At 38.2% G+C, this 14,720-nt stretch overlaps 6 protein-coding genes across 8 annotated transcripts; 3 read left to right on the top strand and 3 right to left on the bottom strand.

Moving 5' to 3' along the window:
* Positions 1-32: 32 nt before the first annotated feature.
* Positions 33-5,073, bottom strand: LOC105698486 (protein SDA1 homolog). Its single transcript, XM_012422781.1, has 10 exons — positions 4,967-5,073; positions 4,759-4,865; positions 4,574-4,678; positions 2,646-2,744; positions 2,047-2,562; positions 1,730-1,964; positions 1,509-1,644; positions 1,129-1,441; positions 386-1,030; positions 33-306 (listed from the first exon to the last, which is right to left on the bottom strand). Exons 2-10 carry the CDS (start codon positions 4,843-4,845, stop codon positions 106-108), a joined length of 2,337 nt encoding a protein of 778 aa, XP_012278204.1. The 5' UTR covers positions 4,846-4,865; positions 4,967-5,073; the 3' UTR covers positions 33-105.
* Positions 2,758-4,663, bottom strand: LOC111674272 (origin recognition complex subunit 5). The gene is made up of 2 exons (XM_023433791.1): positions 4,574-4,663; positions 2,758-4,456 (listed from the first exon to the last, which is right to left on the bottom strand). Exon 2 carries the CDS (start codon positions 4,341-4,343, stop codon positions 3,027-3,029), a length of 1,317 nt encoding a protein of 438 aa, XP_023289559.1. The 5' UTR covers positions 4,344-4,456; positions 4,574-4,663; the 3' UTR covers positions 2,758-3,026.
* Positions 5,074-5,119: 46 nt separating the features above from the next.
* Positions 5,120-6,703, top strand: LOC105698490 (transcription factor A, mitochondrial). Its single transcript, XM_012422787.1, has 5 exons — positions 5,120-5,348; positions 5,428-5,797; positions 5,874-5,972; positions 6,138-6,328; positions 6,409-6,703. The coding sequence occupies exons 1-5, from the start codon at positions 5,251-5,253 to the stop codon at positions 6,425-6,427; spliced, it is 777 nt and encodes a 258-aa protein (XP_012278210.1). The 5' UTR covers positions 5,120-5,250; the 3' UTR covers positions 6,428-6,703.
* A 129-nt stretch (positions 6,704-6,832) lies between these two features.
* LOC105698489 lies at positions 6,833-8,454 on the bottom strand. Its single transcript, XM_012422786.2, has 4 exons — positions 8,097-8,454; positions 7,819-7,938; positions 7,409-7,755; positions 6,833-7,336 (listed from the first exon to the last, which is right to left on the bottom strand). Exons 1-4 carry the CDS (start codon positions 8,203-8,205, stop codon positions 7,043-7,045), a joined length of 870 nt encoding a protein of 289 aa, XP_012278209.1. The 5' UTR covers positions 8,206-8,454; the 3' UTR covers positions 6,833-7,042.
* Positions 8,455-8,888: 434 nt separating this feature from the next.
* Positions 8,889-12,022, top strand: LOC105698570 (acyl-protein thioesterase 1). The gene is made up of 7 exons (XM_012422922.1): positions 8,889-9,094; positions 10,223-10,254; positions 10,330-10,395; positions 10,483-10,530; positions 10,956-11,202; positions 11,349-11,513; positions 11,591-12,022. Exons 1-7 carry the CDS (start codon positions 9,047-9,049, stop codon positions 11,636-11,638), a joined length of 654 nt encoding a protein of 217 aa, XP_012278345.1. The 5' UTR covers positions 8,889-9,046; the 3' UTR covers positions 11,639-12,022.
* A 402-nt stretch (positions 12,023-12,424) lies between these two features.
* LOC105698481 (acidic phospholipase A2 PA4) lies at positions 12,425-14,707 on the top strand. 3 transcript variants are annotated; one of them, XM_012422773.2, is made up of 5 exons: positions 12,425-12,838; positions 12,988-13,254; positions 13,491-13,760; positions 13,953-14,290; positions 14,367-14,707. In XM_012422773.2, the coding sequence occupies exons 3-5, from the start codon at positions 13,491-13,493 to the stop codon at positions 14,470-14,472; spliced, it is 714 nt and encodes a 237-aa protein (XP_012278196.1). In that variant the 5' UTR covers positions 12,425-12,838; positions 12,988-13,254; the 3' UTR covers positions 14,473-14,707. The 3 variants fall into 3 exon arrangements, with proteins under 3 accessions (XP_012278196.1, XP_012278194.1, XP_012278195.1); XM_012422771.2 differs by having other exon boundaries at positions 12,427-12,838; positions 12,988-13,246; XM_012422772.2 differs by lacking the exon at positions 12,425-12,838 and having other exon boundaries at positions 12,921-13,246.
* Positions 14,708-14,720: the final 13 nt, after the last annotated feature.

The raw sequence follows: 14,720 nt of genomic DNA, 5'->3' as shown, positions 1-14,720 counted from the left end.
TCTTTCACTTTTCACCAGATTTACTCGTGCCATTAATTTTAACGATTCTTTATTGTGTACATAAAAAGACGAGTGAACGACTTCGCAACGCAGTATCAAATACATTTATTTCATCCTTCTCTGTTTTATGAGGTGATTCCTAAGTGCTATCTGCTTATCCTTAAAGGATCGTTTAACCTTGCTCCTAATTTTGTGCTTTACCATCTGGAAAGCTTTAGTTTTCCTCTTCTCTCGATTTGTCTTACTGCACAGCGGGTTTTGACGCCCATCTTTGTATCCGAATTTTTCCCTGTCTTCTTGTCCTTTCTGTAATAAAAAAGACAGCATGAGATACTCTGAATAATTTTAAAAGTAAAGCCATACGAGCACCACTATTCAAGAATACCTTGACACTCTCCAGCCGAGCTTGCTTGTCGTGTTTTCGTTTCTTGAATATATTTTCAATGTCTCCTAATTTCACTAATTCCCCTCGACTGGTATCTTCCTCGAGAGGCCTCTTTACACCACGCTTGGCATGCGTTATCTGTTGCTTTACCAAAGCCTTATCTATCCTTTTAAAATCATCGTCCGTCAGCAAGCGTTCTACCGATATTTTCGCAGCCATTTCTTTTTTCTCTGCCGTCAATTCTTGCTTAGCCTCAGCCTTGAAAGTTGCCCGTCGTTGCATCTTCTCTTTCTTTCTGTCGAGCTTCGTTCTTTTCTTCTTCCCTCCCTTCCTCGGCTGATTATTCTGATCCTTCGTTACTTGACAGTTTCCTTCATCGGTTAAAGCTGGGTCCTTTGCAACCTGTTCCACCGCAGCCTCCGAAGTCTCAGTATTTTTCTCCTCATTATTATCCTCGTCTTCTTCCTTTTTCTTATTCTCTTTCTCATTTCGCACAGAAACATCACCACTTTGTTCGTCTTCGACCTCATGCTCATCATCGGATTCACTGTCAATGTCTTCTTCTTCTTCATCTTCGCTATCGGTTACCCAGTCTTCATTCTCTTCGTCACTGCTGTGACTGACATCAATCCAATCATCTTCATCCTTGATGTGTAGAATATAAAAAATAAAAATCATAATAAAGAATATAATTCTTTTGCAGCACAGTTCTCGAAGCATTTAGAGGCTACAATTGCACTCACGTCACTGTTATTGTTGTCAGACTCATCGTCGTTCTGTTCATTTTCTAACAAAATTTCAGCCCCCGGTACAAATTCTTTCGCATTCACATCACCGTACCTCAGAGGTTCCAAAGCAACGGAGACTTCCGTAGGTCTCCCTCTGTCTTTCTTGTGAAGCATATCTGGCATTGTATTTCGAAACAGTGCAATCAATGACCTAGCTGCCATCATGACACTCCTCTCTTTGTAGCTTTTGTATTGCACTAGATCCCGCAGCAGGTCTTCGTTCATCACCAGTGGGCATCGGGAGCAAATTTCACGAACTGTGTTCAATCTGAAATTAATACTCGCTATTGCTTCTGTAAATAAACCTACAAGTTAACGTAAAATTGAGTATCTACCCGATTGCCATGACATCCCCAGAGTTTCTCTCCGTAACGAAATTGTTCACCAATGTTTTCAGAACAGGTTCCAGTACGTCTGGAGGAACTAATTCATGAGATGCTTGTGCTACGAATTGCAGCAGTTTTGTTACCTCTAAAAATCCAAAGATGATAAATATACGTTTTAATAATATAGAAAGAATGACTAAAAAAAGGATTAAACCTTCTCATGATATTACCTCTTTGATGCGGTTGCAGAAATCTCTGCAAATAAGGATAAAAGTTAAGGAGAAATAAATTGTGCAAGCCAATGAGTCTGGAGATTACATCCAAAGTCAAAAGCTTGATCTCGAACCTGTCGTTATTCTTCTCCATCTGTTTAAACAATTTTTCCGCAAATCCCTGCGGATCGTGGATTAAATGCAACGCCGAAAAATTGAACTGAGGCGCCTTCGATTTTTTCTTTTTCATTTTCTAAAAGAGAAAAAATCATCGATCAGACTTTTGTTAAAATAAATATTCACTGACACAATAAAACTGCAATAAAAAGACTTACTGCAAATAATTGCTTAGCCTTTTTTAGTTGCTTCTCTCTCTTCTTAGTTTTCTTGTTCACTTTATTAGCCATCACGACTTCTTTGAGGTTGGGTTCATCGTCGCTATCACTGTCATCACTGTTCTCTTCCTCCTTATTGGTTCCCAAGAAAAATGTCAAACTAGCTACCATGACTTTCGTTATTTTAGAAAGACAACCCATTGCAATAACGTTGACAGTTTTCGCATCATTCCACACGTTTTTCTTATACAATTCTATCATGATGTCGACTGACATCTTAGCAGCCCTTTTATTGCTGTCTTTCAGCATCGTAAACATAAAATTCTGCAAGGCGGTATTCACTTTGGTGTTCTTGTGTTTTACATTAACATTCTTTATGTCTGTGATGATATGAGTTTCGAGAAACTGACGCAGTGCCTTATCTTGGCATCGAAGCAACTGGAAGAACAAACTCAAAAGTGCTGTTGGTTCCAAAAGTCCTTTGTTACGTAGCAAAATAAGGGCTCGGCAAAAAGTCTGCAACAAGTTCATAGTATTCGATTAGTAAAAAAAATAATTATTTCTAGAGCTATCAATCACATCAATGTAATCATGCTTACCATTCGCATTTCACTGTCAAGAATGGTATTGTGTGTCTGCAATATGTCGACTAGTTCTTGTGGATATGTCACTAGAATGTCTGAATAACAGTGGGCCACCTGTATAGAAAAGAATACCAAGACTCGAGAATAGTACTAAATTGTTCCTTGATTTTCTAAGAAATACATTTTTCGTTTAAAATAATTTATTTAATACACTAGGTGATTATGCATGCAATGATACGACAAATGAGTTAAAGATAAATCACCAATTTTCAGTCCTTTTGTTTATTGTACATACATGATGAGAGTACAAAAACAATTTATAAGCCATTGGCACAATAAATAAAGCTACATCAAATTGAGTGCAACAATGAAAAGTGTATATTAATGTACGCAGTGTTAATGTATCAAATCATATAGGTAGTTAGAAATACTGAAGCCAACCGTTTTAGAGATAACTAAAATAAAATCGTAACCAGCACAGCATCTGAATTTGGGCTCATCTAAATTATTATCCCCGATTTCAGCTAACAAACCTAATTTGCACATAGTTGGTATTTGTGCAAGTAAACTGGCATTAAGATCTACTTTCTCATCGATTATAGCACAGAAAATTGCAAGCATTCGAGTCAGTGGGAATTGACGAGGGCCTGAAGACATCCTGGCGATGATAGGCTTTTTGTTAGTAGGAATTCTTTTTTTTCTCTTAGAACTTTGCTTCAAGAATAATCGTTTATCCTCTTTAGCGGGATTATAGGAAGCTAAGAAAGCGGCTATCAGCAAGTATTTGGCATAAAATGGTAATTCGAAGCTTAGAGCTAACTTTGTTGTTGATTCAATTTCTACCGACAGCTGAGCACGATCCTGAAAATCATCTGTTGACACTCTTAAATAAATTACTTCAAGATTTTTCTTTAAAATACTGGAAATGTTACGCCACAATGCGCTCACATCGTTGCTATCAAGCTGACCACTTTCTACAGGCTCTACATACTTTTTAAAATTAATCATAGCCATGTATCGGAGTTCATTTACGTCTCTGCAAAATCGAAAGAACACCGACAGAAAAAGGTTTATATAATTCTTATAAAAACTGTCATCATTACTCTGTGGCTTGTTTAAGAATAAAATTTTAGCCATTTCATCCCGAGTGTACTGTGGTAAATAAACTTTTATAGGTTCAAGCATTCCTGTCTTTGAGTGAAACTTTTCCCAGACAATGTCGCTCACAAAAATGGTGCAGACATTAATTCCTGACAATTCTTTTAATCGTAAAAATGCTGGCAATAAATTAGGATCCATATCCCTCATTCTTTCACATTTATCGAATACAATAATGACAGGATCACCATTACTCCCCACGATGTCTTTGAGTTGAAGTATAAAATCCAAAAAGTTATCACATTTTTTATACACAGCAAAGTTATCCTCTGAACTTAACTTATGCGATGATAAATCCACCAAAATATATTCGAATATCCGCTTACTGGTTTGATACTCGATACAATTTATAATAGAATGATTATATTTTAGATACGAGAGTAAATTCTCAATAACGAAGGATTTTCCTGTCGAGACATGCCCATACAGGAATATACTTTCAGGCTTCGGTTCATCTTTGTTTCCGATTAAATAATACAATTGCTTCAAAACATTATTCCTACACAGAATTTTACTTCCTAGCTCCACCAAATACTTTTCCATGTCAGAACTCATTGTTCCTAGATGACATCCAAAGATTACAATGAATAATCGTCCCGCCAATTGGATACGAATGAAATCACTACAAATTTTGTCAATCTCTGAATCAAAAAATGTGGATTTTAACCCTGGAAGACAAATAACAAAACAAGTAGGACATCGTTTTACTCTCTCGATTGAATCTGTCATTTTCCCCTAGGCCATGCACACATAGTAAATATTATTTATCGAGTTAAAATGCTCACCTGGGCCAGAAACATTACTAGCTCATCGAGAGTTTTGTTAAGTTTATCGGGCGTTAAACGGAATACATCCAATGTGGATTTATAGTGATGATATTGCTGTACGAACTGAAAAATAGTTACCGTTAGCTTCATGTCGTAATGCCACATGTAATAATATGTTCCTATTAAAGATAAACTTCATATACCTCTTCTTTATATGATTCTGGATCTCGTTTAATAAGATTCTGCAGTTGTGGGAGATTATTAGGAAGTTGATTATTATGTCGTACCATGATTCTCCTTATTGTATGACCTTAAATACGAAATTGAGTCGCAAACTACATCATAACATAACTTGTAAAATGTGGAGAGTATTCCACGTTTACTAAATAATGAAAATAATGCATTACTTACAGGATTTGTTTAAACATCTGAAATATTAAACCTAACCAAACAAATGACGCCGAACCATGCGGTAAATACTTGTCGAGCGCGTTTCACTAGCGCCTCTAATGGAAAGTATGTAAAGTAAACCAGCGGTTTGAGAGCATTTGAGATCGTGCTTTAGCGCGCATAACCTCTAAACCAAAGCTGTAAACTTGGCGACATTCTCGTACTTTGCATGCGTTTGGACGCTTTCTAATAAAAAATTCGTGATTTAAATTTTATAAGTACATGAAATTAATAAAAAATAAAAGATGTCCCTCTTTAGAAGAATTTTCCTTATCAACAACGGTGTCGGAAGTTATAACAATCTTTGGCAAATGCCCGTTTGTGCGTTACAGCCGTCTTCTAGGTAATTTCTCCGCTTAACTCTAAAGTACTATTACGCTGAAGAGAACTTTACCATGTGATTGTATATTTTTTGTTTTTAGTAACATTTACATAAGCCAGCGATTTATCACCATAAAGGATAAGAAAATTTTGAAAAAGCTAGGCATACCAATTCCTCCAAAGAAGCCTGCAAATTCTTACTTACTGTTTATTCAAGATCATAAGGACAAATACTATAAATCAAGTGAGGGTATGAAGTATACAGACTTTGTTAAAAAAGTAGCACAGGAATGGGCGCAAATTGATGAAGCTGAAAAAAAGAATATGCAAAAGGAATATGAAAAACGCATGAATGACTATATCAATGAATTATTAGAATATGATAAATCGATCACCGAGGAACAAAGAAATCTAGTGGAAAAGGAAAAGAAGAAGGCAGAGCAACGACATAATCAAATTGTACTTAAGAAGGTATTAAATAATCCGATGTTTCATTGCAAAGAATTAAATAACTGCTGTACATTTTGTATTTTTTTTATTTATTTAGAAATTGGAAGAATTAGGACGACCAAAGAAACCAATATCTGCATTTGGACTGTACATAATGGATCATATGAAAAAAGAGAATATCAGCGGCAATTTAAAAGTATGTAAAATTAATGACTTGTACAAAAATAGTAACATTACGTTCTTTAAATCACGTTGCCTTAAATCTTTTTTTAAGAATGAAATTTTATGCACTAAAACGTCCATTTCCTTTCTTTGAAATGTTTCTGCTGCATTGTTTATACAATTTCAATATTTATTGTAGAAGGTGATGTTAGAAGTAGGGAACAAATGGAAAATACTTTCAACGGACGAAAAAAAAATGTATACGGATAAATATAAAAAATTATGGAATGAATATCAACATACGTTACTTGAATGGGAAAAACAAATGATAAAGTTGGGCTACACAGACTACATTCGAAACAAGACCTTAGAACAACTAATTGATAAATCGTGAGTTTGAAGATATTTCATCCAGTTGTGTACACTTGTCCATTGCACGATGTTTTCACTCATTTCATGAAATGTTCTAGGCCACCAAAGAACACATAGTTTGGATTTTGACTACAGTTCCTTAATATTTATGTAAATTACTAACAAAAAATAATCCATTGAAATACAAATTGTCCAATCCACTGCATTACTACTATAAGATATTGTGTGACTATTGTACAACAAACATGGAGTGCAGCCAATTCATATTCTACCAGATGAAAGATGACGTATGTGAAATGTGATATACAAGTTAAACCTACTTGATATATCAGAATGTAGTTATAATTTTGTATTTTGTTGTAATATAAATACAACTTGATTATCACTATTAAATATGTACATCTGTACATTTTAAACATTATTAATACATCCTGCAAAGCATCGATTAAACAGGAACTCGATTATTTCCCTTAGAAAGTATGACAGGAATTGTTGAACAAAGATAGTCAGTTGTCGGTCCTATATTTTTTAAAGAAACATTTTTATTCAATCTTTCACACGATATCACGCTGGTCAAAGGAATGGCGGTAATTTTAGCTCACCCTGCATCATAAGCTGGCAATAAGAAAAACAGTCAAACGTAACATTATTTAGCCCAGCGGCAGAAATAAAAACAATCAATAAACACTTTCACAAAATGTGTACATTATTATTGAGATAAATTTCTTCTGCCTATGTATCGACTGGATATTTATCTTCCTGATTCACATAAAGTACAGTGCCAAAGTCATACCAATATTTGGCGATGATGCTACGTATTAATACAAAACTAAAGATATATATAGCAAAGTTTTCCAGAATTCTGCGGACGAGTGTTAATAATGCCTTTATCCTATAAATAAGATCAGGTTTTACATTACATAGGATGAGAGCAGCCACAAGAAGCTTGCCTTCATAACTTTCTTGATTACGATCGTGTATTAATAATTGACCCAAAGCCGTTACAAAATATGGTATTACAATAGTCTGAAAAAAAATCATTACATTTAAAAATGTTTTAAAGCTAAATCAATTTCTTTTGTTAATCTTGTGTCTTACCATCCCAAATGAATCATCCAGCTTTGACAGTAATAGTACATTTGCAATAGCAGCAAGTAGTATGTATATCATCTGGCTCCTCAATAAGTATAGCAGCGAAATATTGACTGTTGGTTCTTTTAAATCATTCTGACTTCCATTGTCGTAACATTGGCCAACGAATGCAAGCGAATTAGCTTGACTTTCTGAAGTTAAATGATATTGCGGACCGTCTATGTATGTGTCATCTCGCATTGTTCTGTGGTTTTGGAACCTGTGAGGCACCGAACTTTGGGAGAAACTCGTTTCTTTGTTATCTACAAATGTATCGGACCCAAAATATTGCCCATCTAGATCCGAATCTATACCTATAATAGAAATACTTCCACGTCATATCAAATGAATGAAATATGAAAATATTTAAAACTCACCATCGATCAAAGAACCGGCACATTCTTTCCCGTTAACTGCATCCAAAACTGACAACCCTTTACATTGTAATTTAGAGTTACCCGACTGAACGTATCCATGGAATACGTCGTTTGACACTCCTGAAGGTATAAATATTTAAGATAAATATTCCTCAGCTTTGTGCAAATGCAGATCATAGTATTAAGGCAAATAGTGTGTGAAATAAAATGTGGAAACATTGTCAGTGCTGAAGTTGGGTTAGGCATGTTTGTAAACAAATGGTTAGTAAAAAATTCACCTTCATAATTATTGCCTTCGCAATTGGATCTAATTCGTTGAAGTCGATTTTCCGAGTTTTCCAGAATTCGCCGTTTCCTGGCCTCCCTTTTGGCAGCCGCCTCAGCCATGATTTATTTTAGAAAATATGTATCAATTGAATTTCGGGAATGTCAAAAATGCACATGTCTCCTCTCCAGCAAGCACCGTGGCACACTTGCGAGTCACATGGAATTCTCGATAATACTTGAAATTGGAGTTTCTTTGCGCTCAAATACCTAATCCTCTTTTTTTCACAAACTTCCGTGTCCAGATATTTACATCGCGGGAACGTGGGCAATGAGCAAGACACGAAAATAAAGGTGTGTCATTGCTCGTCCATCAATGAACCTGTCATTGCGTCCGCCATTTTGAAATCAGCGGGAGTAAATAATTGGTACATTCTTATGAAACGCGTTTCCGATTGGCTACTTTACGAAATCCTGGTTATGTACCTTTATCCAAGGTATGTACCTTTATTTCAATATTACTAGACCGGAAGTGCTAGTGATCTTGTCCTTCATAATAGCGAATACGTAATTCGGCGAATAAACCCATGTGAGATGAAAGTGCGAGAAGTGAGCGCTCTCGTCAGATATACGTAATAAACGCCCTGACCCGTTAAATCCCGGATTTAGGAGACCACAGCTTACCGTGTAACTCGAAAAAATAGAAACCTTCCAAAAATTGTAAACAAGCCTTTAATTAACGATCAAACTCGTCAAGAGCCCGCTCACGTCGAACACGTGGTTTTTCTCTGCGTTTTCACGCTATCGCCATCTATCAGTTGTCAGGCCAACTACCATTAATTTTCGCCCTCGCTTATTTAGATTAAAATCCAAGTTTGATGATAGATTTTGGGACAAAGTCAAGATTTTGCTAAAAAATTTAATCCCTCGGCCCTTTTGCGCCCTTCGAAGAAAGTGTTGCGAAATGGCAGCCCCTGTGGTGATACCTGCGACTACGAAACACACTGCTACGGTAAGTGTGTCACACCACTCAAAGTTAATACATAACCTTACGTTTGACTATTTATAATGACACATTATAAATGTCGCTGAAAATCCTCCCTGGCAACATTTTCAGAAAATGGGATTATACTGGAACTTTATGTCACCATCGGGCACTATTGACAATGATCATTTAGGCCGTTCTGATGCCACGAACAGGATGATACTTTGATGAATGTCATCACGTACAGCAAAATTCAAGAGCACGATCCATCGTTATTGCTGGTTGTTGTTTCCATATTTGAGATCAGTTCGTCAAATTAAATCGATGTGTGCAATTTTATGCAGAGGTCTAACCTAGGAGTTAAATAGTTGCCCGTTGAACCTTGTGTGTTAGCTATTAAAATGTCATGAATGACAACCTGTACCTAACAAGCTTAACTGAAAGAATATTAATACTAAATGGATTTACCTTTGGTACTAAGCAAAAGTAGAGTTTCTGGTTGTTTTGGATGTTTACAATTTCGAAGATAATATAAAATCAAAAATCAAAAATATTAATATGGACAAAGTTTCGATCACTATGTGCTACAAAACATTAAATTGATAAGTATCGCATTTCTAAGTGACGCTATGGGGGATGAAGTTCATTAAAGTATTATTCTTACTCAGTCCGTGAATTTAAAACCAAAATTGAAAAAAGAAATGAAAAAGTTCAGTAGATCCTTGCTTTTATATACTATTGCGTCAAGGTAGGATGTAATTTTGATTAGAAATCGTAAGAGAATGAAGAAATAATACGTGTCATGACCGGTGGTCCGGTGGTCCGTATTACTAATCTTTTTAATATTCTTATCTGCTGTTTATAAACAGTTAACCATTAACCAGATCTGCTCGGGTCAAGTTGACTCCTACATGTAATAATGTGGAAATGTCTTATGTAACCGAAGTTATCTTGTTTGCACAGTAATATCTTCTTAAATGGTAGAGCGGAAACATTATAATAATAATAATTTCTTGCTCTGCCAGAAGTGTCGATTTTTATTGATACATCTCTCCGACGAATATCAGATATATGCGTGTAGAAGACTATACCTACTGTAATCGCACAAGGAGAAAAAAATCTCCATGAGCTTAACAAAACTCGTTATGCTTCCAGCTTATTTTCTTCCATGGGCTTGGTGATACTGGGTAAGATGTATATTTTTGCACAGGACGGTAAAAGTATTTTTATACAATGTGTTTCTAATCGCACTTTCCTTGCAGACATGGCTGGGCCAGTTCTATGGCCGAAGTGCGATCTCCTCACACAAAGGTGGTGTGCCCAACTGCGTATGTAAAATTATTTACATAAATCACTAGTAACTAATTAATCATTTATCATTAAAAATGTTAAAAGCCATGCTTAATTTATTTCAGTCCTGTGATGCCAGTTACTTTGAATGCTGGGTTCAGAATGCCGTCCTGGTAAGTCTTCCAATTTTCCCATTAATAGAAACAGCAATGAATGCCATTGCCTAGTAAGCTACATGAAATCGATGCCCTGCCTCTATAACTTGTCCCGAATTAAAAATAGAAGAAAGGGTAATAACGAGCTCATCCCTTTTGACCACAAGAATTTATTAATTCGCCCTCTGTCTCTTCATAATATCGTTCAAGCGAGAATCCTCCAATTAACGATGGAAGTGCTAACAAGGTTCTCCAGTGCCAAAAGAGCTGAGACTCGACTACTTTTTTCTTGCTTGCATTGTTGTCCCCCTGTTGCGTTTCTATTTTTCATACTTTCATTACCTCAATGCAAATGAGAATAAGTACCGACGAGCAAAAAATAGAAAAAAGTAACTTTAGGCTTCAGCAGTTGTTCTTAGATTTATATTGGCTTATCGAAACAGGTTTGACTTGCGCACCTTGGATCCAAGTGGCCCCGAAGACGAGGAGGGAATTCGCAAAGCCGCGGAGATGGCTCACTCGTTAATAGCTGACGAAGTGGCAGGAGGCATTCCGACATCACGAATTGTCCTTGGTGGATTTAGTCAAGGAGGTGCATTGGCGATGTTCAGCGCTCTCACATTCCCTGAGCCTTTGGCAGGTGTCATAGCTCTGTCAGCGTGGCTGCCATTGCATCAAAAATTCCCTGCGGTAAATGACATGTTAGGTTATGTTACAGATTAAGGGACTCAAAAATCATACACAAAGGTGAAGACTGAATTCCGTGGAAGTTCTGCACATATGTTGTAGGATGCCCTGCTACATTTTTCATGAATTCATTGCAGTTTGTTTAACAGGAGGCAATAGGCAATAGGAATACACCTCTGCTTCAGTGCCACGGCAACTGCGATCCTCTTGTACCATATAAGTGGGGACAGATGACCGCGTTTCTTCTGAAACAATTCATGACGAAGGCGGAGTTTAAGTCTTATCAGGGAATGATGCACACGTCGAGCGAAGAGGTAAGTTGACACCGTTAATTAAAAATCCCCCGTAGATCAGGCAACCGGGTTAATAATTGGCTTCTCCTTCGTTCCAGGAAATGCGGGACATCAAGAAATTCCTCGACACCGTGCTGCAGCCCTGAAAGTTATTGATGCAGAAAGCAATGAAATATTTTGAAGATTTAGTTAATTGCGATAGAACGAATTAAATAAACGATAGGTACTGTCAACTCTAACATCCTAATGAATTAATGAATAAACAGATAAACAAGGAAATCAGTAGAATAGGAATTTCAGCTTTTAGAGTGTATACAGTCGAAGGATCTAACGGAGTAATAAATTCGGTTCGTAGAAAACATTGCACCTTCCATTGAGGCTTCTCAGACGGCAGTAATCTTCGTGACATTGTTGTGACACCAATTACCATGTACACTGACAGAGTAATTAAATATATTGTTGATATATTTCTTATAATTCCGCGATAAAAACTGTGAAACCATCGATCATCAATAAATTCTAGCCTATAACCTAGTGTACCATGAAACTCAACCACCTGGATATCCGTTCCTCTAATCTTAAGATCCTGTCAATTTCTATCAGCTGTTTATGGAATAAATCGCAATTTCTCGAGGAACGCGTCCTTGGTTGCCATGGCGACCGCGTCGTTTGAATGCCCAAGTCACGTGGGCGCCCGCCACGTGCTACCGCGCACCTCTACCGCACAGCTTCTTTCGCAACCACGAGAACACCTGAAAAATCTCTTTAAAATTGTATAAATTCTCGATTTTCACCGTTTCTCAAGCTAGGGGATGCGGTAGAAGGTCTAATACCTTCATACGAGTACAGAGACTTTTCATTCAAAAGTATATTTAGTCATATCTAGGTCGTGGTCCATGATATTTCCATGGAAAAAGTCCTTGAGTCCTCTCCTACATTCGGTGATCCTGAAATATTGTCATGCAAATGCCTGGGACTGAAATAAACCATGGAAAGTGGCTCGAGCAAGTTGGGGCTAAGTATAAATTGCCGCATTAGGAGTAGATATAGTAGACTGCAACTCGGTTTGAAAGGTTCTGCAAACATAAAGGCCTCAATCATAATGTTTTCAGGCTGACGCATTCTGGCTCGACACACCGGATCACCCTCAATCACGATTATTATCTCCATGAATAGATGTACACCCCGAGACATTACTTCCAGCGAACCCTTTCTTGCAGATGCAGGATCGGCTCCCAAAATGCTGCGTGCAATTTCTGCGCATCTGCAGAAAAAAAATCAATCCAAGTTGCGCATATAAATATAAACACGGGAGATAAATGCGGAGCATGACTCTCGGTAGAAATGTGAGTACGGGATTACCTGAGCTAATACCTTGATTTAGAATTTTGTAGTTGCTCGCTTTTTATGAGCTGTGCCGCGGACATGTTAAGATCTTTATTGTGCGATATTATTGTGTCTTGATCGCTGATGTATATTTTTTTTTCTTTTATAGAAGAGGGACTGCGGACTCAGGTGGTCCAGATATTGCGAAACCGCCGAAGGCTCGCAATCGAGTCCCGTCTTCGATGTCTGGAACTGTACCTATCTAGTCTAACTACCGTATATCATCGCCGCATACGTGCAGGAACATCAGTATCCTGTCGTCCCTCGTTGTCACTATCAGCCCTATCGTTACAACACCGACTGGTGACAATAGGACCAGTGGAGGAACACCGTGGCCTGACAGCCGGGAGGTCAGGACCATTTCAGAGGTCAGAATGTGAGGTCAATCGCGTTAATAAGGATATAATCATTCCCTGATCCACCGCTCTCCAGGGCTGACGTTAAACGAGATTAAAGTGCCTTCGCTAAAAGAAAGTAAAAAATAAATAAATAAAGTGGAACGAGTTACGGAGTTGCAGTCTCTTTAAAAATATGAATAGACCTCGCCTGAGGTGTAGGTAGAAGGTCCTCGGGACTGTTGGCAAATGTTTAACAGTTTTATGTGGAAATTAGATGGCGACCGCCGAGTGCGTGGTCCAGGTCCTGCTGATGGTGTTTGCACTTTCCTGCAAAGCTGCCCAGTCCGGGGTCCTGGTCACCGACACGACGATGTCCAGGATGGTGGAGCTGAATGCAGATGCACCGTTCTGTGCACTTTATACGGACAGAGGCGTCATCCAGAAGATGGTGCACGGAGCCGAGCCCACGAGGGTTCGCCAGATGAACAGCATCCTCGTGGCCGACCTCGAGGAGACCTGCAAAGCCTCTCGAGACAAAGGGAAGGTAATTCATAAATTCGGATTAGGTAAAGATTTCAAGGGAAGCTTAAGATACTCACTGTTACCTCTTCACGTTTACACCAAGCCATGAAATGATCATTTTCCCCGCGGTCGCCGCAGCTCGTCCCGAGGAAGAGGACCCCGAAAAGGAGTTCACGGGGCTGAAAAAAAAATCTGATAAATATTCATTTTCCAGAACCAGGCTCCAGGCAGCGGACTGATCTACCCTGGGACCAAATGGTGCGGACCTGGGAACACGGCAAGGTCTTACGACGAGCTCGGGTACCACGTCAGGGAAGACGCCTGCTGCAGGGAGCACGATCATTGTCCAAAAATTATCGGGCCTTACCAGTGCATCGATGGGATCTGCAACAATTCCCCGTTTACGAGGTCTCACTGCGAGTGCGACACGAAGCTGAGAACTTGTCTGCAAAATTTGAACACCCAGGTGGCGAACACCCTGGGAGCGCTCTTCTTCAACGTCATCCAGATCACCTGTTTCGAGGAGAGACGTCCCTGCTCCGAATGGCAAAGGTTCCCTGAAACTGTTTTAAATTATCACTTTTTTTTTTTAAATCTCTTCGGGCGTTGATTTTTTATTTTATTTCAGAAATGGATATGAGACTTCCGTGTCCAATCGGTTGTGTGCCCAGTACAAGTTCCGGCCCAGCATGAAATACGTGCCACAGATGCCTTTGAATCACATGAACCATTAAACGAACTCGAGGTCCAGAAATTCTGTGCATCCGTTACAGCAATGCAAGTGACCCCCTCGTGGTCATTTAGTAATTGCACGTACACACTTAAAGTATGAAACAGGGACTCGGACTAGGCGAAATCATGCAATATCAAAGACAAATATAGCACTAGACCCGTCCGACTGTATTGTAATCTTCAAGAGAGAACGAGTACTCCGGTGGATTAATTAAATAAACTCGTCTGATCGTTGAACGTGAGAGAAAGG

This window comes from Orussus abietinus, unplaced genomic scaffold (assembly GCF_000612105.2).
Source record: "Orussus abietinus isolate OABI.00-Male unplaced genomic scaffold, Oabi_2.0 scaffold58, whole genome shotgun sequence".
In the NCBI taxonomy this organism is placed as follows: Eukaryota; Metazoa; Arthropoda; class Insecta; order Hymenoptera; family Orussidae; genus Orussus; species Orussus abietinus.
This window is presented reverse-complemented; position numbering and strand designations above follow the sequence as displayed.